The 25,977-nt window shown below is 36.6% G+C and overlaps 1 protein-coding gene and 1 non-coding gene across 2 annotated transcripts; one reads left to right on the top strand and one right to left on the bottom strand.

Annotated features, from left to right (window-relative positions):
* Nucleotides 1-5,003: 5,003 nt before the first annotated feature.
* On the bottom strand, nucleotides 5,004-14,792 carry NPR3 (NPR1-like protein 3). The gene is made up of 4 exons (XM_088857579.1): nucleotides 13,026-14,792; nucleotides 8,863-9,616; nucleotides 7,865-8,062; nucleotides 5,004-5,700 (listed from the first exon to the last, which is right to left on the bottom strand). The coding sequence occupies exons 1-4, from the start codon at nucleotides 13,596-13,598 to the stop codon at nucleotides 5,438-5,440; spliced, it is 1,788 nt and encodes a 595-aa protein (XP_088713705.1). The 5' UTR covers nucleotides 13,599-14,792; the 3' UTR covers nucleotides 5,004-5,437.
* A 9,907-nt stretch (nucleotides 14,793-24,699) lies between these two features.
* On the top strand, nucleotides 24,700-24,783 carry TRNAL-CAA (transfer RNA leucine (anticodon CAA)). The gene has a single exon. It is a non-coding gene; the product is annotated as a tRNA-Leu (tRNA).
* Nucleotides 24,784-25,977: the final 1,194 nt, after the last annotated feature.

Genomic DNA, 25,977 nt, shown 5'->3' with positions numbered 1-25,977 from the left:
ACAATTAATCTTGACCATTGGATGTAAATTAAGTGGTTTTACTTATTTCATTGACCAAACTCAAAGTCAAAAGAATTTTTTTTGAATTTTGACATACAAACACTATCAGATTTCAAATCAAATAGTTATAAGTAATTGTGACCACCTTGTACCAAATGTGTTACATAAATCATGATTCATAAGCCATCCACACAGAGCTAAATGATGGAGAAAATATCCACATAGAGCAAAATCAAAGGAAAAATATCATCCCCACACAGCTAAAGGATGAAAAGAATATCCACATAGAGCAAAAGCAAAGGAAAATATCATGAAAAAGCACAACACAAGTAAAATTGTCCACATTGAACATCGAACATTACCGGGCTTTCCTATTTATAGTTTGCTTTTTTGCTATATTGTGAGCTATAATTAAACAATTAAGATAAATTTACACAGAAGACCTATTTTATTTTTGGAAATTCAAAATATTCTTATATTTCATGCATTTGAGTCCCACTTTTGGAAGTTTATAGTGTATTTTGACTTTTAACTTTTTTTTTTTACTTCACATTTAGCTTAAATTTGGTATGTTGATACTTTTTACCACCAGACACCGATAAAATATACAAAAAATAATTTAAATTATATATTTACCAACATACCCCTGAATATTATTGGGGTATTAGGTTCTTTATTATTTTTAAATATTTTTTATAACTATTTGATGATGAAAAGTATGAACATAGTAAATTTGAGCTTAATTCAATCTATAGAAAAAGTGATAAAACTAAAATACACTTTAGACTCTTAAAAAGTAGAACTTAAATTGTAAAATATGAAGTATATGTTCTCTTTGCATACATTTTCATTTTTAGTTTTCAAAAATTATGGATAAATCTTGTTTTATTTTGAAATTTAAAAATTCGTGTCCTTTAGATTTCAAATCGGGTGGTTGTGAGCATGTCATTGATTAGATTCAAAGTTAAAAAAAAAAAAAATCTTGAACTTCCTGACACACCCCAACCAATTTGATTGTTTCCTCCTTGTAAAAAAGGTAAATGGTATCATAATATACAATCCCAAAGAAAAATAATAATAATAATAACATGAAGGAAATCTTTCTCCACCCTTAGTTCTTGGGATATATATGCACATAAGTTTCTAATAATTATTTTGAGAAAAATTGAGAGGGAAAACCTAAATTGTAACTGAAATGAAGAAAAGTACGAAAGTTAAGCATGTCTATATTAGAGCTTTAAAATTCAGACAGGAGGATCCATCCAATCACCTACTGGTTCAGAGTCAAACAGTCGGTGACTCCAATTCTGCCAACTTAAGAAAAAAAAGGACAAAAAAATTGTAAACAATATATAAAGTTTAAAATGTCTAATAAATGTTTAGGAACCTTAAACCATTCTAAAATAATGGTTTTATAGAAAAAAACTTCTTTAACGCAATGTTTAGGTCCATTTGGCCGAGTTCTAAGTTGTGCATAAAATCAGATCGGCTATTTCTTAGTAACAGTTTGACTTGGGCGTTTCTAAATCGGACCGCCGATTTTGAAACACTGGTTTAAATAGTAGGGGTGGCATGACCCTATATAGCTCAGCACCAGGCGACTAAAGTTGGCCCTACAGCAAGCTCGGACCCAAAATCTAGGCCTTGTGTCCAGGCCAAGATTGAACCTAGGTTCATGATCCGGCCTGGCTTTTTTTTCTTTTTCTTTTTTTTGGTTCTTTTATGAATTAAGAAAAAGGTCCAACCCTAAATAGTGCCTAGGCTACTAAATTTGGCCCAAAGGTCATGGCCATGCCCTAAATAGTGCCTAGGCTACTAAAATTGGCCCAATAAACTCGGTCCAAACATTAATCTTTTGCAATTTTTTTAGTCCAATCAAACCTGCACTTGATGGCCAGATTAATTGCTCACTATAATAGTAGTTTTCTCCACTACCATTGATCAATCCTAAATTTCCAAGCCTACAATTGAGATCAACAGTCTTCAAAGCGTTTCGATCTTGTTTGGTTGGTAGATAGATGAGATTCCCCCACTTGTTCGGGATAGTAACATGAACGATCATAGTCAACCATTTAGATCGGATGGCTGAAAGAACCGAGACTCATAATTTATCTGTAGGTGCTGCCACATAAAAGTTTCTACTAAAAATATTTGATTGTTTCGTTGAACATGTGACAACAATAGGGTTAAAAGAGCTACTGTACCTTAATATATTTCATTGTCATGTGTTTGATGCTTGGCAATTTTACATGTTATAGACACACACAAAGACAACACTCTTGTTTGCTACAGTCACGCGCACCTCCTAGCCATCCGATGTAAAAAAGGACGGTTAGGGTGAGTGATTCCCATTCATAATCATCACTTCTTTCGTAATCATCACTTATGAACATAGGGTGATACACCCCAATCATCTTTCACTAGTTGAACAGCAAGGGATTGGGCTGCCAATAGGCTGGGCCTGACCCTCATTTCTATAGCCAAATACAGGCCCATCCTAGGCCCGAACAATTCCTTGAGCTGCTCTAGCCCAGCCCATAACCACACCCAGCCAATAGGCCTGCTGGCTGCCCTAGCCTATGCTGTCCTCTTTACCCCTCTCTCTTGTTTTCATCTTATATCCCCCCAGTAAGAGGTTAACGTCTAAGATGGGGTGACCCTTTTGTTTCTCAGGAGACTGGAAGATCATGTGTGAGGCCACTTTAGGTTAACACCTAAGATGGGCTCGTTCACTAGGAACCCCGTCGCGGAGGTTGGGGTTTCCCTTTGAGGCTCCAACTTTCTAGTTTTGTGGCCAAGTACAGTTTTTTGGGGAGAGCTTTGATTTTCCTCACCTTCTTCTACTCCCTCCGTTTTCCTCTCTCGCCCTTCCTCTAGCTTTTTCTTATTTGACCCCCTTTCCTGCTCCTTTCTGTCTTGGCCTCTTTTGCCCTTTTGTTGGGTCGCGGTTGCTGCCGTGACACCCACAGCTACACCAGCAAGCATATATCGATAATCTTTTGGGTGCTGTTAGACTGGTGTGGGTTGTTGGCTGCCCCAACCCTGACTATGAGGAGAACATTGAAGGGGATGTGCTCTCTTGTACTACTTGTTGGGAAGCTTGAGCAAGGAAGTGATGTTCTGAGAAGTTCAAGCTCTTGTGAGTTGTTTTGAGTGGATTTGATGGATAGTTTTTGGTATAGGATTGACGAGGTTGAGATTGTTGTGTTTCAGGTATTAGGATAGGTCCTTATTGGATCTAGGGAGTGCTCCTCCCTTTTCTTTTTTTGTATTTGTATTGTAATATGTATCTTAGGAGCCTTACTCCACTATCTAATGAAAATCAATGTTAACCGTTTAAAAAAATAAAATATAAATAAATATAAATATAAAAATAAAAATCTAAATCTGGGGTGCTGCTAGTGAAATATAGGAAAGCCAAAATGCTGTCATGGAATAGTATCCCAATCGGGCTTGGGCTTTATTGGTTAACAGTCGACCTTAAGCAAAACTACCGTTTCAAGTAGGGCTGAGAATGGTTGGATCGGATCCAAATCCATTAGGATCCGGATTCGGATCTTAAAAGTAGATATGGGATCCGAATTTGAATTCGAAAAATATACATGAGATTTAGATCTAGATCCTACCGGCTCCAAAAAATTTATTTTATATATTAGTTTATAGATTTATATATTATTTTATATCTATAAAATAATATATAACAAAAAATTCTATATAATATATATAATATTTTAATAATTGGGTCAAATCGAGATTGGATCTACTGTACTCGGATCCAAATTACTATTTGGATCCAATATCCAAATCATAGATCCATAAGTCAGAAATTCGAGTTTCAAATCCAAATCGGGTAAATTCTCACCCCTAATCTCAAGTTTGACTCCACTCAACTACCTAAAAAAATTGCAGGATCCCAATGCCGAATTTGATTTTGTAGGCAGTGGAGCCCAAAAAGGAATTTTAGGCTTTCTTAGTGATATTTTCCGAAGATTGTAGGGGACATAACCTACATTGGGCCTAACACCAGCATAAAAAACTTGAAAAGTAGCCCAAAACCGAAGCTCTGTAGGCTTGCCGTTACGAAGACCCTACAAATAAAAACCGTTATTTCCTGCAAGTAAATGACAGTATATTTATGATGTTCAAGGTTCTTACCTGAAAATGCCTTGACCTTGAATGCCAGCTTTATATCTAACCCTCCGCCTGTTTCCAAGATCAAAGACCCCAACTTGCCCTTCTCTCTGAAGACTCTCTCTCTCTCTCTATGACCTTGGCAATGAGGTTGGTGGTGCTCTCCTGGCTCCTAGTAGCCTCAGCCTTGGTGGGTTGGGCACCCGCCTATTCCCTTGCCTGTGAGCCTATGCCGCCTCTGTCACCGGACGATGTGGTGACATGCTGGGGGTCACTTGACGGCCTCTACCACGAGGTGCGTGCCTTCTTCAAAAGGTCTAAAATGCCATCACAGCATTTCTGCAACGCCTTCGAGGCTCTCAGGCCCAAATGCTATCCCGAAATGTTCTCTGTGGTCGGCTACGATCTTCGTAAAGCCAAGTGGCTCAAGACCTTCTGTGATGCCATCCCACCAAAGCAATAGAATTTCTTTTGCTTTAGTTCTCTCTTTCTACTGTAGAAATAGAAACGGTTTTCTTCTTTCCATGGTTATTTACCTTTTTCTTTGCTAGTTCTTTCTTCTTCTGTAGTTTTTGGGTGGTTTTTAAGTGATAATTCATGGGAAAGAAGCATCAGAGGATTGGCTACTGAAGTCTTCGAAGTTTTGATAATGATTTTTTTTTTTTTTTTTTTCCATGGTCCCATACACAAATCAAACAATGTTAGTGCGCATGCAATATATTTTTGGACCTTCTATTTGATGTTATGTAAATAAAAAAATGCAAAATCCTGAGTCTTACCTCATATCTCTAACAACTACAATGAACTACTTAATCTTGAAAATGAGAACTCATCTGGTGTCCATTTCCCAAAGACCAACCAAAGCAAAATCAGAACACAGCAATTCCCATATTTATTTCATTTACATAAACTACAAGATTAATATTTATGACATCATGCCACTACATGACTCGCTGAGCTTATACTCTTCCAAAGTCACACTTATCATTCCTCGGCATACATAATTCTGAGAAAAGAACAAAAGAGAAAGGGTTCTTATTTTTACAAGTACAGATCCGATTTCGTCAAATTAGATAATATCTCCAGACCATCTGATGTGGTAGAATATTAAATCTTGATTGCCCAAACCGCCACCAGCCCTGATATTTTTGGCCATTTTATGGCCAAAATTGCCCCATTTCCCATGAGAGAGGATGTCTGGTTAATTATACATGGTGGCTAATTACTATAAGGCCCTCAAACCGGGTATGTAATGACAAAATCCCCTCTCTCAGGTCCATGCTAGGGTAAAAAGACCAGAATTCCCCTACTTCTTAACACCTGGCCTATGTCTAAGCCTGTCCTTGAGAGAAGACGTAGAGGAAGAGGAGGAGGTGCCGGACTTTGCTAAGACCTGGTCCTTGGTGAAGGCCTTTTGTACATCATCCTTGACCTCATTGAAGCGCTGACGTTTTACGCGTTGCTCCTCTAGGGTGCCATTCTCAAGAAAGAGGAGGTCAGACATGTCATCCTCCATGAGCTTGTCTAACACCTCTGAACAATGCGGGAAATATCGCCTACCCATATCCACTGCAAACACAACTCACAGTGCTAAAAATTAGGAACCTTCACCTCATTTTTCCCCCTTTTTTGAGTTTAATGACATTGTTTAAATAAAATCAACAGTGTCAAGAATACCAGAATAATATAGCAACAACAGAACAAGGGTAGACTCAAAACATGGATCAATATCCAACTTTGATGCGTGATGGTACTTAGGTAAGTACACTTGAACAAGCACCTAACCATATCTCCATAGCTCTAGGTGAGATGGGGATCCAATGGTTGTGGGACTTTTCCTATGTCAACATCGGTCAGAAATTGTCCTATAGGAACATTTCCCCACCCACCAAAAAAAACAAAGCATAAATTGTGCAACTGCAACTGCACTGACTTTTAAGCTTCACACGCAGTTTGTAGTAATTTTCTGTCCAATCAGTTATTTGAACTCACCCAATTTGCTAAAAATATCCTCACTTGTACCACCAGCCGTAGCAGAGTAGAACAATCACTTAGTTTAAAATGATCAGCCCAGTTCACTCTTCTGGGAATCCAAGTTCATGGGTCACCTGCTGAACAGTGCAAGTGGTCCAGGTAATTTTTCGTTTTCACATATCCCTTATTTTTTTTGAAACTATGCCTTTCTTTTTTATTGTCTTATTGGCACGCCTATTACCCCCCAAATGGTGAGAATCTTAGTGCACACTAAACCACTGGCTCTATGTTTAACAAACATGGTTATTGTTCAAAAACTCAAAAAACATGGCAGACTGGTCACTACTAAAATGAAGTCCACACACCTACTTGAACAGAACTAGCCTCCTTATAAGCATGGTGAAAAGATATAGTCCTACTATCAACCATATCCATAGCACTAGCTCCTAAGGGACACATTGCTCTATCTTACACCATTTAATTACATTTGATAAGTCCCCCTCCACAATACAGATAGTCCCAAAACTTTTTATTCTAAAAAGCTTTAGATCATGAAGTGGAGTCGTGAATTCAGTAAAGTTAGTTGTTGCCAAACCAATCGGACCTGCATAACCAAATAGAACTGCCTCATTCCAATCTTTCACAACATCTCTAATACCCAATTCACCTGGGTTACCAAAAGAGCTTCCATCTAAATTTAATTTTAAGTAGATATTTAGGGTGGCAATGGGACCGGTAGCCCGACAACTCAGGCAAGTTTTTCCAATTTTGCAAAATTTGAAGAAAAATATTCAATATAATGGATTCTAACCTAGATTAGCCACTAAGGCACACTACATGTCTACCACTTCACTAAATGCCACACATACACACAAAAAAGTTGGGGGGGGGGGGGGGAGTAATTTCAAGCTTTTCAGTTAAGTCACACTACATGTCTTACCACTTCACTAAAAGCCACACACACACACAAAGGGGGGGAAGGGGGGGGGGGGGGGTGTGTTAATTCCAAGCTTTTCAGTTTTAAAATCGGCAACCAGCCAAGTCGCATTGACTTGGTGAGATTTCCAAGTCGAAAACGATCTTTAATCACTGTTTATTCAACTAGAAAAGGTTTTATGCTATAGAGGATTGAGACCTACCAAAGCATACACTTGCAGGCTCTAGCTGGTTTCAGAAGAAAAATACACCATTCTGATTATACCAGAAGACCCAACGAACAAATGGGTCCAAGAACCATGAGCATTTGGCCATTGTGCAGTAAGACCTAGGCATAAGGTCAAGTATTCCCTTACCACTACCCAAAAGAGAAAAAAGGGAAAAAGCCTATCATCTTCTCTGAAAAAAAGAGTACGGCTTATAGAACTACAAAAGTGACTAATTTCTCACCAACTTCTAAATCCAGTGCAAAGCAACAGCTTTAGTGATACACATGCACATCAACTTCAGTAGTCTTAGAAAAGATCCATATGGCTCACAATTTCACGGAAAGACTAAGAAATCCTTGATCTTCCCAAACTATCCAAGTTTTCCGAGGTGATAATCCAATACCCCATGCCCGCAAAATTGGCTAAAATAGACTCGAATTTCAGAAATAAAGTGCAGTAAGCTTGCACATGTAGGTGATCAAAGTGACCAATTTCTTTCTCAGCAGCATGTGTAAAGTATAATAGCTAGGAATAACTAATCAGGAATGCAAAGTGACTTCTTGTAAGGGATGCTTTTGCAATTAGAATAATGGCGAAATCAAACATAAGCTCACCTGTTCTCTGAAGGGCAGCCATCCTAGAATACATCTTCTTGATCACTGAGGTTGGAGTCTCATTGAGATCAACCGGCCCCAATGTTCCACGGGAACTGGTTGAAGGAGAGTGGCCAGCAAATTCCGTTGTTGCTCCTGCCTGTGCATTATCCATTGCCAGCTTCGCCTCAGTAGGGAATAACACTCTAGCAAAGGCCACTGCAATGTGTAGTAGTTCATTACATAAAAATAAGCACAATTATAAATTACAAGGCTAAACCCATCTACAGTGATTTCCAATCAGAATAATCAAATGAAGATGACAATGTGGCACTGTCAACAGCCTTTCAAAGAAGGATTATGTTAGGGTACTCATACTATGAGTACTTAATGTACTCAAAACATTTTTGGACACTAAAATACCGTTGCTTTGTAATAACTTTTTATCTAAGGTATACGAGTGTCCAAAAAAGTCGAATACATTAAGGGAATACTCACATGTATGAGTACCCTAGCATAACCTTTCAAAGAAAAGGAACAGTTAACAATTTCAAAAAAAACAAAACTTCATAGAAAAGGAATATCCACATTGTAAGAACAAGAGGGTGGTCTTGCCACCATGATCGACTGAGCTTTCAACGCCATGTTACACTAATTTAGAAGTGCTATTACACACTAGGATTCAGGTCAGTGTTGAGCCAAATCATAACAAGCAAATTTATTTTGTCAAAAGCACAACAGAATAATATAAAACCATAAGCATATTGCAATCCATTGAATGGAACGCCACAACCACTGGAGTCATGCTTGTAGGAATGCTGGACAGTGATGGAGAGAGTAGGGAACGCCATTGAGGCCATGGCCTTCGAGGGGGGTCCCACTATCTATCTCCAGTCTCCATTACTACCCATCATTATGTACCCCATGGACTATGGTTTTTCCAAAATCTATTTCCATAAAGGAATATAATGAAGAGAAAACCAACACCATTGCCATAGTTATATCAGAAAGATTATTACCTCTGTTCTCAAGGTAGAGAAGCTTCATGTGCAGCTCCTCAGGCGAGACCATCGCAGAGGCTGAGACATTCTCAACAAGGGGGTTCCTCCTCTCCTCACGCTCCAGTATATCTATACACATCTTCTCCTTCCTCGACTCCTGCCCTTGCTCAGTGTGCGTATTATAGTCCTTAGGCGTTGTAAGCCTCCGACAAATGCGAGCCCCACTCCTCCCATCACTTGTCAACTCACAAGCCCTCGCCTCCTTGGATAACAAGGCCACAAGCACCGCCGGCTCCTGCCTCATGGCCGCCACATGTAAAACCGTATAGCCCCTCGAGTTTCTCTTATTTACATCAGCACCCCCAAGCTCGAGGAGCTCAGCCACCACCTTTGAGTCACAATAGGCTGCTGCATAGTGAAGGGCTTCAGCATCATCTAGGGTTGTATTCCCCTCCATCAATAACATCTTCACTAGCTCAAGATCGTCAGAGTCTAAGGCCTTATGAATCCTTTTGAAGTTCTTAAGTTGGAGTGGGTCTTTTTTAGGAGAGAGAGGCTCATCATCTATTCGGCTTTTGAGGCGAAGAGAGAGAATCTCTTCAACTATTTCTCGAGAAAATGACTTTTCCAGAGAGATGTCATCAAGATCAGAGCGTGCCATTCGTTGTATGCAATGGGTGTCCAGAGGGGAGAGATGGCAAGATGAGGCAACGAGGAGGATGGGTATGACATCCTCAACTTGGGCCTTTTCCACATAAGAGAGAAGCCTACGCTGCATGGCGGTAACAAGGAGTTGATCAAAAGCAAGAAGACAAACGTTGACAGGATATTTGGGTATTATATATACTCCTACTACTACCCTACGCTGCATGGAGGCAACAAGGAGTTGATCAGAAGCAAGAAGAGAAACTACTACTACTACTACTACTATTACTATTTCTATTACTGCCATTACTATTGTTATTATTATGGATGAGGCCTGTGTAAGGTGTATACTATTGAAGTAAGGTACATCACAAAACTATGCCAAAAGATGTAGTTTCAGTGACCAAAAGCCTTGCGATGGCATGTGAAAATATATTCCCACTGCTAACTATAAAATTTAAAGCTCTAAAAACAGTGACAATCAAGCAGACGTGTAATCACTTGAAAATCTTGAAAATGAACAGTCAAGATAATGTGTTAGAATATGAATTGTCTAGAAGTTGAAATCACTTTTTTTTATATCGATGAATCGCAAAGTCGAGATGATCAATTAAAGGGTTTTCCAACATCAGAACAACCTTCTTTAGTTGACTTTTTAGGTGCACTTCTTTCTACAGTACAAGGTTGGCACCTTATATAAACTTTTTCCTATTATTAGTTGTGCACTGATAAAAGGTTGTAAGTGGGACTAATGAACCACTTTTCCCCGTTCCACTGCACTTATGAGAAACTTCTTGCCACGATATTATTCAGGTAGTCAAAATCTTAACAAAACAAAGAAATCAAAACCAAACATAAGATAGCTGTTAGAAAAGAATCAGAATAATGGAAATTATCCTCTACGAGCAGCCTAATAAAGACATCCTTGAAATATGAAATTTGCCAGAGACCCATTGCACTTCCATCAAAAATCTTTGGATCAAAATCATAGGCACCAGGGTATGTTCTTCATCCAAGATGAAAGGTATAGTCCAGAAGAGCTAGTTGTCATTTTATAATGTGCAATGGGCATTTGAATACACAGGTTCTTTGAGCATTAAATGAATAATTACAAAACTTCACCTACACTTCCTAAATGACCCAATATGAGATCTCAAAATGGCCCAAGTTTGTCTTATATCCGATCCCACTATTGATACACCAGTAAGAGGAAACTTCCCTGATATTAGTTTCGATAACTAATAGCCCAATTTCTGAATTGTCACAAGTGAATTTCAAATTCAAGGCAAACAAAAAAATGTTTCAAAGATATTATGGCCATTTATTAATTAGAGCATGATTTATTTTGAATTCATTCCCTGTTCAATGTGGGTCTTTCCAGTAAATGATCTCTTACATAATGATATATTTTCATTAAACCATGTGAGATTCATGGACCATAGGATATCAATTTCCTTTCAGGAACCCACACTCTGGAACTAAAGATGCATAAAACTGGTTGTTCGCTGTGGGAAGAACAGCTCCAAAGGGGCTGTGACCGAGTAATGTAGAACTGGAATTTTCAACATATAGAAATTCAGCTGAAAAGAAGGCCATGAAAGAAAACCAAGGTTCAGGAGTTAAGAATGAGTTGGCAGAGAGAGAAAAGACCAGGATATCTAGCACCCATCAGGGGCCCCAAAATTTTGGTTGGTTCAACATTTCTCCTGGTATTCTTCCATCAAGAAATTGTTAGCATGCATATTAACCCCATATTGCTCTTTCAACCACCTTGAAGTAGTCATAAGACAGCTGGATATTATATCATCAAGCTACTCCTGTCATGCATATTAGCCCCATCAACTGTTTCTTGAGGTTCATTATAAGATAGATTCTGGAAGTTTGTTAGTTAATCTCCAATCGAAGTGACAAGAATAAAACAAATTTGCTCATTCTATCCCAACTAACAACATGGATCTTGGGCAGTATAGGTGTCCCTACATTCTTCCCATAGGTGACACCACGTATGTGCAATCTTTTATTTACGCTCCTTTGTTTGTACATTTATCCTATCATGTTAGGGAAATTCAATATTTGAAAACAATAATTAGCAATCAAGGAACCAATTTTTTATGGAAAAAATTTATATAGAGCCAAGGCTCTAAACAATCAAATTAGAGCCCACCTAAAAAATTTCACTAGAAGAGGTTGTTTTGATGCCCAAATATCCTTAAATTGATCATCTCGAGATCAAGATGAATGGACATGAGAAAAAAAATGGATTTCAAGTTTTGGAAATAGTGCATCTTGTAACAAATTTTGGGACTGTCAATTTTTCAAGATTTTCAATTTTTGATAGATCTGCTCGATCGACACTATTTTTAAAGCTTTAAATTTTATAATTAAAGATGAATATATATTTTGAGGCTATCACAAAGATTTCCAGTATTGAAACCACATTTCTTGATACTATTTGAAGGTGCGCTTTACTTTGATTGTTTAGAGCTTCGGCTCTATGCAAACTGCACCCATTTTTTATTAATTCCAGCTTCCAAAAACATCAGTTGCACATAGAAGGATTGGTGACACAATACACTGAGTCGAATCATCAGTAAGAAGTCTCAAATGAGTGCAACATAAAATTTTAAATCCAATTCCCTTTTGCATGTTATAACCTTCACTTATGTACCCAATATGAATTACTCAAGCAATTGAGCCTATTTCCAATAAGGGTGTGGTTTCTATAAGGTTGCAACCTTAAACAATCCAATTACGGCGCACCTCCAAATTTTATCAAGACATGTAATTTTGATGTAAAAAATTCTTAGGATTATCTCAAAATCTATTCTCATATCTAATTATAAAATTTTAAACTCCAAAAATGGTTAAAATCAAGTAGATCTATAAACATATGAATATCTTGAAAATGGACGGTCTAGATAATGTGTTGCAAGATGCACTATTTCTAGGACTTAAATTTTATTTATTTTTTCATATTCATACAATTCGATGTCGAGATGATCAATTAGAGGGTTTTCCATCATTAAAACAACCTTTTCCGATTGATGTTTGAGGTGCATCTTTAATTCTACATTCTAAGGTCGCAACCTTATACAAACTTTTTCCTTCCAATAAATCAGACATAATCCCTTTACCTTAGTCAAACAACGGCCTCCAACTCAAAGATGATATGCATTATAACACTAGCTAGATTCCAGGAAGAGAAGGCCATGCTCCATCACAAAAAATCTCTTACAAGTTATGGTTATATCTAATGACCCAAGTTCCATGAAACAAAAAAAGATCCAAACCAAATGGCAATAGAGCAATACAAAAGCAATAAAAGCAAGGGCAACAGTCTGATATCGTTTATGTTACGATAGAAGCAAATACTTAAGATGATAGTACATCGTGAATGTGAGCACTGTTTTCACTGTTAGAAGAAACAAAAGGGGCCAATCCACTGCAAACTGAAAAGTTGGGGTTACTGCAATTTGTATTTTCTCCCTCTCACTTCATGACACTGTCATTTATGAAAAAAGGAAAGAAAAACTAACCTGCCAGACTGAGCCGAGCTCTTGAATCTGAAAAACAGCTGATGCCCGAACCACCTCAACTGCAAAATCAACAGCAGGGCGGCAGTCATCATGGGCACAAACTTTTTCAACACAGGTAGAAACCTCGGGAGGAGCAGACTTCAATCTCCCTGTGTACAAATAGTTCAAAACAATCCTGAAAGCTTCATACCCAACTTTACCAGATGGCACCAATTCCTCAATGGAGTACTTGGGTTTTCCTTCATGCTTCTTCTCTCTAGAAAACACCTCTCTGAAGACAGAGCTTCTTGCTGCCAATATACACCTGTGAACCCCGATGGGCACTCCCTCTACTTCAATCTCAGCATCACTAAAGCCGTTGTATGGTTCATGCAAGAGGTTTTCAAGGTTAGTGCTGAGCCTCATTAAGCCATTGATTTCGGGGCCTGGTGTTGTATTACGTTGGGAGCCAGTCATACAAGACCCAGGTTCAGAGCCATTGCAAACTGAGTGGTTGGCGCAGCTGCTTCCATTCGACACATAAGAAGAGGAAGCAAAACTACGAGAACATGATGACTCTGTTGGGTTTTCCATAGCTTGGCATCTACCTATTACCTTTGCTCAATTGAGTTTTGTTTCGGCTAGACCCAAATGAAAGGGAACGTATATATTTTGCCTGGTGAGTAACGGGAGGGATACGGTAGAAACGGATGTGGACATTCAAAGGAAAGAGAATCTATAGAAAAAGATCAGAGTTGAAAAGATCGGAAGAAACACAACAAAATTTACATGGAACATATTAATACAACCTAAAAAGAAAAATTGGAACAAGAAGATGTGGCATTGAGATTGCTGCTTGGTCAATGGGCACATAGAACATTATGATATCGGATTTAGCAGCAAAACCTTTGCTCACTTATTTTTCTGAAGATCATAAGCAGGGAAGAACTCTGCTGTAATTGCACAGATGCCAAAATCCACCATAAAACTGACACAAAATCATGAGAGAAAGCCTCCAGGAACTGGGATTACTTTCAGGAAGATTGGATTAAAAACCAGTAAAGAGAACTCCAACACTGAGCATGTACTGAACAGCAATATCACTGAATTGCCTTTATCCATTGATTCAATTTCCAAAACATCAATTAAGAACTGGAAAGTTCAGGAAAGGCTTGTGCAGAGACAAGGAAAACTCTGGATCCTTGATGATTCTACCAAAAACCCATCTAAAATCAATCATACGAAAAATTTAAGAGGAAATCTTGTCAAGAAAAATTTAAGAGGAAATGCTAAGGAACTCATACAAACTTCATCAACATTAAAGTCTTGAGAAATTCACTCAGAAAACCAACACCAAGAATTACACAGTTGATCCTCTCACTGAACTAAAACCACTTCCATTAACTAATCAAATACAGCTCAAAACACTAAAATAAAACCTCAATTTCACAAGATAACCATTAAAGAGGAGTAATCTTCAATACTGAGCGAAAATCCACCAGAAAAAAAACCGGATCCAGAAGATTGCCGTGAAATCAATCCAACTTCACTGACAAGTAAATATTATGACAAATCCCTTATAGATTGGCCTGATACCCATATAGATCCCCATCAGAGGTGCTCGAGTCCAAACAAAAATGATAGAGAAGCAGAGAAGCACTGATTGCTGAAGAAGAGATCGCAAAATGGATAGGGAATACTGTAAATTAGGGCACAGTATTTCCTCATATTTCTTACCTGCTCCCCTCTTACTGCGAGTGATGGAAGCAGTGCAAGTCGTTGTGTGGTGACGACATGAGTGTCGTCATTTGTGAGGTTTTATGCGGCTAAGCCACACGTAAGAAGCTGGCTCAAACCGCGTCCTTTGTAAAGTTCCTTGCTCTTTCTCAACTCCTGTGAGACCCATCACTAACCCTAATTCTTTAGAGAGAAAAAGTTTCAGAGAGTTCAGGCCCCACATTACTGCCCTCTTCCCCTCTCCACTTTCCCTCCCTCTGCTCTCTCCTTTCTCTCTCACTCTCTCTACTTTTATCTCTCTTTAACTTTCACTCTCCACTTTCTCTCTCTCTCTCTACTTTCTCTCTCTTAAAATTTGGCATCTCATGAGCGTGATCTCATCAACCCGCTTTGTTTCTCTCTCTTATATCATCTCTCTTCATCACCCTCATTTAAACTCTACGTATCACAATCTTTCGCGGTAACTATTGCATGGGTATCTATCTCTATGCCTTTACCTTTACGGCTAATATATTTTATGCAAGGAGCTTAGGCTCTAAACAAACAAATTAGATCCCACATCAAGACTTTTACTGAAAGAGGTTATTTTTATGTCTAAATATCTTCAAATCGATCATCTCGACATCAAAATATATGGATATGAGAAAAAAATAAATTTCGAATGATGTATCTTGTAACACAATTTTGGACCATTAATTTTCAATATTTCAAGTTTTCATATATCTACTCCATCTATTTTTTGAAGCTTTAAATTTTATAATTAAAGATAAAAATATATTTTAAGGCTAGCACAAAGATTTCTAGTATTGAAACCATATTTCTCTATACTATTTGAATATGTGATTTACTTTGATTGTTTAGAGCCTCGGCTCTATTCAAACCACACCCTTTATGTAATTATACATTGTGCTCCCGATGCGATTACTCCTTCCGGTAAAATTCTTGAGAATATGAACAAAGTACTAATGATTTAAAAAATGGATTGGTGACCCTGATTGGGTATCGTAAAAATCGGTCCGAATCACTCAATCAACAGTCTGGATTATTGTTTTACTGTGTAGAGAAAATAAAGAAATGGCAAAAAACATGCAAAAATAGTGAACCCACCAAAAACCAGTCTGGATCGATGAATCGTCGTTTGTACTATAACAAAACGATGTTTTACTGTACCAAATAACTAGTTCTCATAAAAAGAGCCTAGGCTTAATTGGTTAGCGCTTGATGATTTGCATTGCTACATCATACGCTCAATTCTTACCAAGGGTAGTGGCCCTCTCCGCATTGACTCACCCAAAAAAAAAAAAATTGCCACCTCTCTTCTAGATAGTACGATTTTCTATATATCGAAAGAATCGGTATGGGAAGCCCTATTCCCAAGTCAGATCGGGCGATTCTATGCTGATCCGGTTTTTTTTAAATCACTTGAACAAACAATTGAGTATCTTCCACAAAACCTAAATTAGGTTTTTTAGTATTAAAAAACTTATTCAGATAGTATAGATTTGATATGTTTTTTAAGATAATATCAATACATGACAAGTTTTTTAAGATAATGTTCAATTTAGATCATCCAAATAAAATATACGGTGTAGTGTAGATTACGGCAACTTTATTTTTACAAATAAGGCTATACATATAAACGTGTTCCTAGATTAAGCCCATGGGATTTCTCATATCAATTGTTTTGAGCTCCAACTCAATTATGTTTTCTTTTCTTTTCTTCAAATTAATTTGGCAATAATTTTAAAAATTTTGATAAAAAGGAAATCCACAATCATGCCTTTTTGGGCAGGAGACTGTGTTCTCAGTAGTCCTGCAAGACCGCAAATCTCTTCCCATGAATTTTGAGGGACGGTTCTAATTGTCTCTTTCGATTTAATTTCACTTTTATCAAAGGAGAAATGGAGGCCACCAGCGTTGGAGAATATTACTAGGAAAAGTAAAAAAATTAAGGCAATCTTATCTTTGGATAACTACACTTTTTGTGTAGACCTAAGGAACAAATTCTTTTCTTGTCCTTGAAATAAGTCCCTTACTCCTGATTCACCCCAAAGAAAAGAAAAAGGTCCCTTGCCCCTCAACTGACTTTGTATTTTTCTCTTTTCATATATTTTTTCCTCAAAAGATTGCATGCAAAGGACGCATGAGCATATCCTCCATCCACTCCCTTAGGTAAAATTCTGTCTACAAGAATTTTTAGGGAAAATTGTAGATATCCATCTATATTTTTTAAATTGCACTGTTAACCTTGATACTATTTATTTTTGCACCCACTCGCTTTGAGAAAATTCTAATTTTTTTAGATGAAAGCCCATATTTTTTGCACCTTGACTCTCTCTTGAGGAAAATAATCAAACCGGTCTGGCTTCCATTATGCTGGACCTGCTTCAATGGGGACCAAGAAGTCGGTCTGACTCACTATGTAATGAACCAGCTTCAATGGGAACTAAAAATTAAGCGGGCACACTATGTGTTGGACCAACTTCAATAAGGACCAGAAGTCAGTTTGACATACAACATGTCATATCGGCTTTATTTTAAACAAATGAAGCCGGTCCAGCACATTATGTGCTGGGCCAGTTTTCGTAGAGAGCAAAAGCTGGCCCGACACACTATATGCCTGACCTGCTTCATTTTAAAAGAGTAAGGGGTGGGTGCAAGAAACGTGGGTTATACGGGATGTTTTCATCCTAAAAGAACTATTATTTTACATGGTCGTGGATATAAAAATAAATAATATTGAGGTTATTGATGTGATCTCAAAATCTATAGGTACAAAAATAAATAATATTGGGTTTATTTATGTGATTTCAAAAGTAACAAGGGTGGGCATGCCTAAAAAGTTGGCTCCATGGCTATTTATAATTTTCCTAATATTTAAGCCGCCGGAGTTTTAATCTAGAGAGCAATCTCAGATAAGCAAAGAATGCAAAAAAACATAAAAAATCAAATGCACTTCACATTTGCCTAAGAAATTAACGATCTCACATATCATCTAACTTGTGGACACCCAGCTTAAGTATTTGTCATCGTCAGAGCTGTTTTCCAATTAATTGGAGTCAGCTAATTAGTATCCAAAAACCCAAACAGTATTTCTGTTTCCAAAATACTCATATGATAATTTTATAGTGGATCAAAAATTTCAAAAAAAAAAAATATCTTAAATAGCTCTTTTAGCCCCATAAAGCTACAATGTGATATTCCTGGAGGGCTCGTACTTTTCCTGCTGTTATTTTATTGGGGATCGTCAGATCTCCACTCTCCAAAAGGAGAGAGAAACTTCGGAGAATCTAGGCCATTAAAGATAGAGAATCATATGTTGGAATTTAGGAAAGTATGATCAATTCATTAAAAAATAAAGTAAACAATGAGAGAGAGAGAGAGAGAGAGTAATCTCCTGTGTAATTTCCTTTGAAACTGGAAGGCATCTTATGCAACTTCAAATTCAAAGGTTCTATACTAATGACCCCTTTTCATTGGAGCAATCTACTAAATTTGTGGACAATTAACAAAGACTTGGAAACAAGAATCTCCCAAAGTCTCCAAGAAGGTCTTTCAAAATCACAGGAATCGATTAATGTTCCATAGACTTCGCTAAATTTAGAGGTGGAAAGTTTATTAGAGATTGTTGAATCTCGATAAGAAATCTCCATGACTTTGACAATAAATTTCCCGAACTTTTGAGTCCCCTTTCCTTAATTATGAACGTCTAGGTAGTAGTAGGTAGCACCCGGACACCTTAGTCACCATGTTGTGACTTTCATTCCTGCTCATACCACCCTACCGACACTTCCAAAAAAACTAATTCTTAGATTAGTTGAAAAAAAGAGTTGAGCCCGTTTTTCCCACTAAATTACCAAAAAAAAAACGTATAAAGATCTACAATGCTTTTAAGCTAGAATAAAAGTTAGTTAAAAAGAGCTTAAGTTAAAATTAAAAGGATGGGTTTCTATGAGTCTGCTAACTCATATGTTCACATGCGTTTCCGCTCTTAAATGGATTTTGGATCCACACAATTTGGCATCCATAATCTAGACTACGGTGATCATGAATCTGAAAACGTGGTTCCTTTTATTAATTTTCTTGCACTCTAACGTGGTTCCTTATATTAATTTTCTTGCACTCTATATTTGAGATTTTTATTGGGTCCGGTTTTTCTTACGTCCATCTTTAAAATGGACGATTGATATTCGAGGGATGCAAGCATTTCCTGACTCGTGCAGTACATTTCCAGATTGAAATTAGACTGGACCATCTTTCACATTTCTTTTTAATAGGCCTCAAATCACAAAATATGGCACCATTTGCACGTACAAAATTATTTTTCTTCTCCATGCATCTACGAGGAAGTTTGGTTCACAAGAAAATATTTTTACGTAAAAAAATTATCGCACTTGGTTAGGTGTGGGAACAATTTCTATAAAATATGCATTTGGACCATTTGATGCGAAAATATCCCCCCACCTATCTATATGAGAGGTTTATTGTGCCCATAAAAGTACTTGATGGCCTTCTTTTCTTTTCTTTTTTCTTTTTTCTTTTTTTCTAACTCCACCAATCCCAAAACTCCCTTAATGTTATGATACAACACCAAAAAAATGATGACATGACCACTTAATACTAATTTTCCATGAGTGTGAGGAGGGAAACTTATTTTAGGGTTTAAAAACCAGCTCAGCTGCCATACTGATATGGAGCATGCTCGGCCCGACTCGACGAGCGAGACTTGGCAAGCCATGGGACGTCAATTCAGCCCTAAAAAAAGATAAAACTATATATGGACAAATTAATAAGAAAATACACATAAAAGAACTTAAATTAAAATATTCATTGGATTCAGATTTCCAAGAGTTACTTTGTCTAGAAAGTTGGGTTCGCTTAAAATTAACATTTCTATTGGAATTGAGATTTTCGTAGGATTCCTAAATGCTCATTTTAAGCTTAAATTTTCGAAATCTTAATTCCACTAAAGGAATTGACTTTTCATGGAAATGATCCGTTTTGCTGCTGAAGAACAAAAAAAATATTAACATTTTAGAGGAGAAACTATATCAAATTTTAAAGAGATAAAACATATTAGAATTTTAGAGAGGGAAACTATATCAAATTTTAAAGAGAAAGTATATTAAATTTTTTAGAGAGAGAAAGTATATAAATGTTTTTATTGAGAAAAACTATCACAAATTTTTAGAGAGAGATATTGCCTCAAATTTAAAGTTTTAGGGTGACTATATTAAAATTTTAGAGAGAGATGTTGGATTTATGTTGCCTTTAAAGACCGTATGAGTGTGTAATTAAAAATATTTATTATAGTGGAACATAAACTCAGTGGGAGTGTGGTCCCTCAAAGACCATACTAAGCAAATGATATTTACGGATACCGGACTATGCTTGACGATCTAGGCCAGTCGGTTGGAAAACCCAAGGTACCTGGGCATAAAAAATAAACCGAGAATTTTGAGTTAGCCATTGATGAGGTCAGAGCTTATGTCTAGATGAATGAGCCGAGGGACTATGTGACCCTTGTGTGTGATGGTAGGCTTCCAGAGATAGGGGCCAAAACCTCATCCATGTTCCATCACACGACATACATATAAATAGATCGTTCGGAAAAGCTAGATATCCACATTTGGGTAAAACATATGCATGTGTGAGAGATATCCATATGCGTCATAGAGCTGTGGTCGCATCAGGTCGTGGTGACCTTGACTTGTCTCTAGGGGAGGACCTGTAATCCACAGACTGGGATTGCGACTCCTTGGCTCATCGACCAGACTTTGGTGACCTACTAATGAGCCCATGCTTGCACTGTGCGTCATGGGAAATATTGGGCCGGTTCAATAAAGCAAGTGTGGTTTGTAGTCCACAGTTGAAGGTAGAGTACCCCGTGATCGTTGATTGAATTCCTGAACCATGTGGATCTACTTCCCATCAGATTAATTTTAATCGTGTTCATTTTATTATTAAATTATTTTAAATTTATAATTTGAGTTTTTATAAGTCATTTGATATTTTATTTCTTATTTTTGGACTTATAAAAATGAAGTTATTAATTTACAAAGTTATAATGTTTTAAAATTCATTTTGTTTCATTTTAAAATATTTATTAAAAAAATACACGGGGGCCCATAGTGCACATGGGCTCACCATATGGGTATTAGGTGGGGCCCCACATACCATACATGGGTGGTGCGCCCCACCCTTGGATACCTTCTCTTGTTGCTTTGTTTTCAAGTTTATTAAAAATGGTAACTATTTCTTGTAATATATGGTCAAATATTGATTAAGAAATATTGACTATATCTTATCTTGATTATTGAAGGAATATCTTGACTTGATATTATTCAAATATTCTTATGGAAAATATGAGATGAAATATGCAATTTATGGTATGCACTATATCTGTAATGGATTTAATTTATTTAAATATATTGATGGAAAAATGGGGATAATGGTTCATTTAAGTTCCATAATGTTGATGGCCCATCTATGGAATGGATGGCTTAGATCTTTCACCCCACAAGTCACCTTGATCAACGGTCCATATTCAATCTCAAGAAAAAAACAAACTATGGGAAACCCTAAAGAAACCCTAGACCTAAATTTCACTATAAAGAGGGATACTCTCCCCCAATCTCCACACACCTCTCTCTCTCATAAACTCTCTCTCTCTTCCCTAGGGGCCACGCCCCTCTCTCTCTACTCTCTGATTTTCTCTCTCTAGTCTCTCTCTCCTAAAAATACCCTCGGGGGCATGCCACAACATAGAGACTCTCTCTCTCTCTCTTGATCTAATCCTAGGGTTGGAAAAATTAGGGTTTGAGCCTAATTATTTTGGAGTTGGGGTTTTGTAGAGATTTAAAGGTGGTTACTTAGTTTGACCAAAATTAGCTTTCTCGGTTCGAGATTGAAGCTAGACCGCTGATCCCTCGCCATTGGATGTGGAGACTCGGTGTGGGGCGTAGAAAGCCCGGTTGAGGTAATCTCTGACATTTTTTCTTTTAATTGTTTGTTCTTTTATTTTATATTCTCAAGCACAGTATTGGGTTGTATGAATGGCATCAAGTAGTTGAGATTTATTGTATTGATATGTTATTTATTTTTTGGAATTTCTATTGTTTGTAACAAGACTATCTGTGAATGATCCTGTTGCCAAAATTATAAGGGGTGATTATTATTAAAAAAAATATTATATTTTCCCGGCAAAAGATTACATAGGTCTTTCTTTCAAGAGAAACTATCTCAAATATTAAATTTTAGATAGAAAAAGTATCTTAAAATTTTAGATAGAGTAACTACATTAAATTTTAGAGATATGAACTACTTAAAACTTTTTAGAGAAAAATATCTCAAAACATTTAGAGAGAGAAATTATGTCAAATTTTAAGTTTTAGTGAGATAGCATATCAGAAATTTAGAGATTAGAAACTATATCAAATTTTAAATAGAGAAACTACCTAAAAAATTTTAGAGAGAGAAACTATCTCAAATTTTAAGTTTTAGAGAGAGAAAATATCTTAAAACTTTAGAGAGAGAAACGACATCAAATTTTAGATAGAGAAAGTACTAGAAATATTTAGGGAGAGAAACAACTAAAAAAAATTAGATAGAGAAACTATCTAAAATTTTAAGTTTTAGAGAGAGAAAATATATTAAAATTTTAGAAAGATAAGCCACTTGAAAATTTTAGAGAGAGAAAATATCTCAAATTTTAAGTTTTAGAGAGATAAAATATTTTAAAACTTTAGAGAGAGATAAACTATATCAAATTTTAGATAGAGAAAGTACCTAAAATTTTTAGAGAGAGAAACTATTTGAAAAAATTTAGATAGAGAAACTATCTCAAATTTTACGATTTAGAGAGAGAAAGTATATTAAAATTTTAGAGAGGGAAACTACTGAACTTTTTTTTAGAGATAGACTATCTCAAAATTTATGTTTTAGAAAGAGAAAGCATCTTAAATTTTAGAGAGTAACTATATCAAATTTTAGAGTGAGAAAGTATCTAAAATTTTTTAGAAAGAGAAACTATATTAAAATTTTTAAAATAAACTATCGCAAATTTTAAGTTTTAGATGGAGAAAGCACCTTAAAATTTTAGAGAGAGAAACTATATCATATTTTAAGGAGAGAAACTACATGAAATTGTTTAGAAAAAGAAAATATCTGAAATTGTTTAGAGAGAGAAACTATCTCGAATTTTTTTAGAGAGAAAAACTATCTGAAATTGTTTAGAGAGAGAAAGTATCTCAAAAATTTAGAGAGAGAAACTATCTCATAATTTTTTGAGAGAGAAACTATTTCAACTTTTAAGTTTTTGAAAGAGAATGTATTAAAATTTTAGAGAGAAAAACTATCTCAAACAAATTTAAGGAGAGAGAAAAAGAATTTGCATTTTAAAAAAAAAGACATTCTAGACAATCCAAACAGGGAATTGATATTATCAAGAAATCTCAATTTCAAGATTAACGTTTCCAAAGACGTTTTCAAAGATTGAAAGATCTAGGGATCCAAACGGGCCTTAAATCATGCATCGTTTGCTGTATATTCGAAATAACACTTTCAACGGTAAAACTCGTAACGAAATCTAGCAAAAAGACAATGACTTAAATGATATTTTTATAAAAGGGCTTTTTAGAACAAATAATATTCAATAATAAACATTGGAGCAATACAATAAGAAACCTAACGGAAAATTAAAAAAAAAACAAAATATTTTTTTTGTTGAGAAATTCGAGGGTTATTCCAGAAGGAAATGTATACAAGGAGACTATTTATTTTAGGTATAAAGATATCACAATCATTTTTTACTTTTAGACGTGAAATTAAGCAGTTGAAAATATGTTATTAACCGTTCATAAAGTCTAAAGTAAAATTTTTCAAATATTGTGATATATTTGAATCAGTCAAATTTCATGTCTATTGTTTAAGAGATTGTGACCTCCTTTTACCAAAAGTTAATCACCTTATAATATATAAGTTAATGACCTTATAATATAGAATCTTTTTTTAGGAAACCACCAAAACATTTGATGGTAGACCTCTTGTTATATGGGTTTTGATCAATGAGATTGTACCCGAGATCTATAAGAGAACACTAATGTCGATTTTTTGACACATTTCATGAATTATTTTTTTGTTGAAAAGATAGGGAGCAATCGATTGAAATGGCCAATTTAGGGTTTTAAGGCAAGTTTTTTATTGCGCCACCTGGCAAAAAAATCTATTTTGATACTAAATATTTTAGGGCTATTGTAATCAGCCTAGAGATGAAAGATTTTCAACAAACTCGAGGAATTGGTAAAGAAATGGAATTTTTAATTTTCGTAATGCAAAGAAAAAAAACAGGTACATAAACTATGAGATTTAGGTGGCGACTCACAGTCGTAGTAGGGGTGGCAATGAGTCGGGTCGGGTTGGAGCCAGGTCTGGTTAGATCTAGACGCAGACTAGAAAAACTGGACCTCACTAGACCCAAAAATATAATGTGGGACCTGGACCCGACCAGACTCAAAAATATAATGTGGGACCTGGACCCGGACCCGATCGGATCCTATTGGACCTAACCCAAAAATTAAAATATTTATTTATTTAAATATATCCTAACATATTTTTGTAAATTGGGAAATATGGGACCGGACCAAAATAGTGATCGGGTCCAAGATTTGGCCCCGAATCCAACCCACCAAGTCCAATTTTTAGACCCAAACCAAAGGCTGGTCTAGCGATCAGATCCTGAGTTGGGTCCGAGTCAATTGGCACTCCTATGTCCTAGGTCAACCTAGGTAGTTTTGAATTGGCTCATTAATTTTTCAAACTTATACGGCCTCTCGGACTGAACTAGCGAACGGATCCCAAAATGCACAGGTCTAGACCAACTTTCAAGATTACATAATTAAAAACGTCACTAGCTGCCCTATGTTATTTAAAAGAAGATTATGATGGTAGTTTATATGAAGTCAGGATGGCCGAGTGGTCTAAGGCGCCAGACTCAAGTTCTGGTCCTCGAAAGAGGGCGTGGGTTCAAATCCCACTTCTGACAAAAAACGTTCATTACTGTTGGAATGAAAAATGCCTCCGGTTGTGGGAAATTGATATTGTTTTTCTTTTTTTTTTTATATCACGTTACGCTTTTATATCACGAGTTCGTCGAATCAAATAAAGTACGACATATTTAATTAGCGCTTGCATCTTTTTGTGCTTCCTGTTTCGGCAACCTGCTACGTAGGTAGCCAAGCATCAAATTTGTTTGAAGTAAATCTTTAGCAAAAACATATACTTGTTTGTGTATTATTTTTATGTATGGTGCTTACAGCCCCTTTTGGTTAGGCCTTGTCCTTACCTGTTTCGCAGGTTGCTTGCTTTGCCAACCGTAGGTTGGTCGACAAAATCTTGCCAACCGTAGGTTGGCAGCTGCCTCCCCTACCGCGTACGCGGTTAACGGTGAGCGCGATAATTCGAGTAGGTAGGCTGCAAGCATCTTTTTGCTAGAGGTGAATAAATAGTCTTTTATCAAAGCTGGTTTATTTATACTAGATTTTCCACATAAAAAAGAATAATGCCTATCGCTACGCTAGCAGCCTACCTGCGTTGCAGGTAGCGAAGACCAGCGCAGCCAGCAGGATCGTCGCCGTGAAAAGTGTTTATCTACGGAAGCTGAAGCTTTTTGTGCAGCTTTTATATCACGTTACGCTTGAAGGAAAATGCCTTACTTGCTCACGTTACGGTGGAAGGAAAATGCCTCTACTTGCTGACGTTACGCTTGAAGGACGCTTGAAGGAAAATGCCTCTACTTGCTGACGTACGCTACTACTTGTGGGAAACTATCATTATATCACCTTACGCTTGAAGGAAAATTCCTCTACTTGTGGGAAACTATTATTATATCACGTTACGCTTGGTGGAAAATGCCTCACATTACCACGTTACGCTTGATGGAAAATGCCTCACGTTACGGTTGAAGGAAAATGCCTCTAATTGTGGGAAACTATTATATCACGTTACGCTACTTGTGGGAAACTATTATTATATAACGTTACGCTTGAAGGAAAATTCGTCTACTTGTGGGAAACTATTATTATATCACGTCTACGGTTATATAACACTTGGAACCGGCTTGGGTTCAAATCGCACTAACATTTTATTTACGCTTGGTTTATATAACGCTTCAAACCGTTATATATCACGTCTGACAAAAACATTTTTAGGAAAATGCCTCTACTTGTGGGAAACTATT

Source organism: Amborella trichopoda, chromosome 2 (genome assembly GCF_054954075.1).
Source record: "Amborella trichopoda isolate Santa Cruz 75 chromosome 2, AtrichopodaSantaCruz75HAP2 v2.0, whole genome shotgun sequence".
NCBI classification, from domain to species: Eukaryota; Viridiplantae; Streptophyta; class Magnoliopsida; order Amborellales; family Amborellaceae; genus Amborella; species Amborella trichopoda.
The sequence above is the reverse complement of the archived record's forward strand: the minus strand, read 5'-3'. Positions and strand labels throughout refer to the sequence as shown.

Bases quoted from the DNA above. Each gene is read 5' to 3' on its own strand.
- NPR3 (XM_088857579.1), bottom strand. From the start codon at position 13,598: ATGGAAAACCCAACAGAGTCATCATGTTCTCGTAGTTTTGCTTCCTCT. The intron at 9,617-13,025 runs GTTAGTTTTTCT...ACCGCCATGCAG, and splicing joins AGCTCGGCTCAGTCTGGCAG to CGTAGGCTTCTCTCTTATGT. The intron at 8,063-8,862 runs GTAATAATCTTT...TACACATTGCAG, and splicing joins TCTCTACCTTGAGAACAGAG to TGGCCTTTGCTAGAGTGTTA.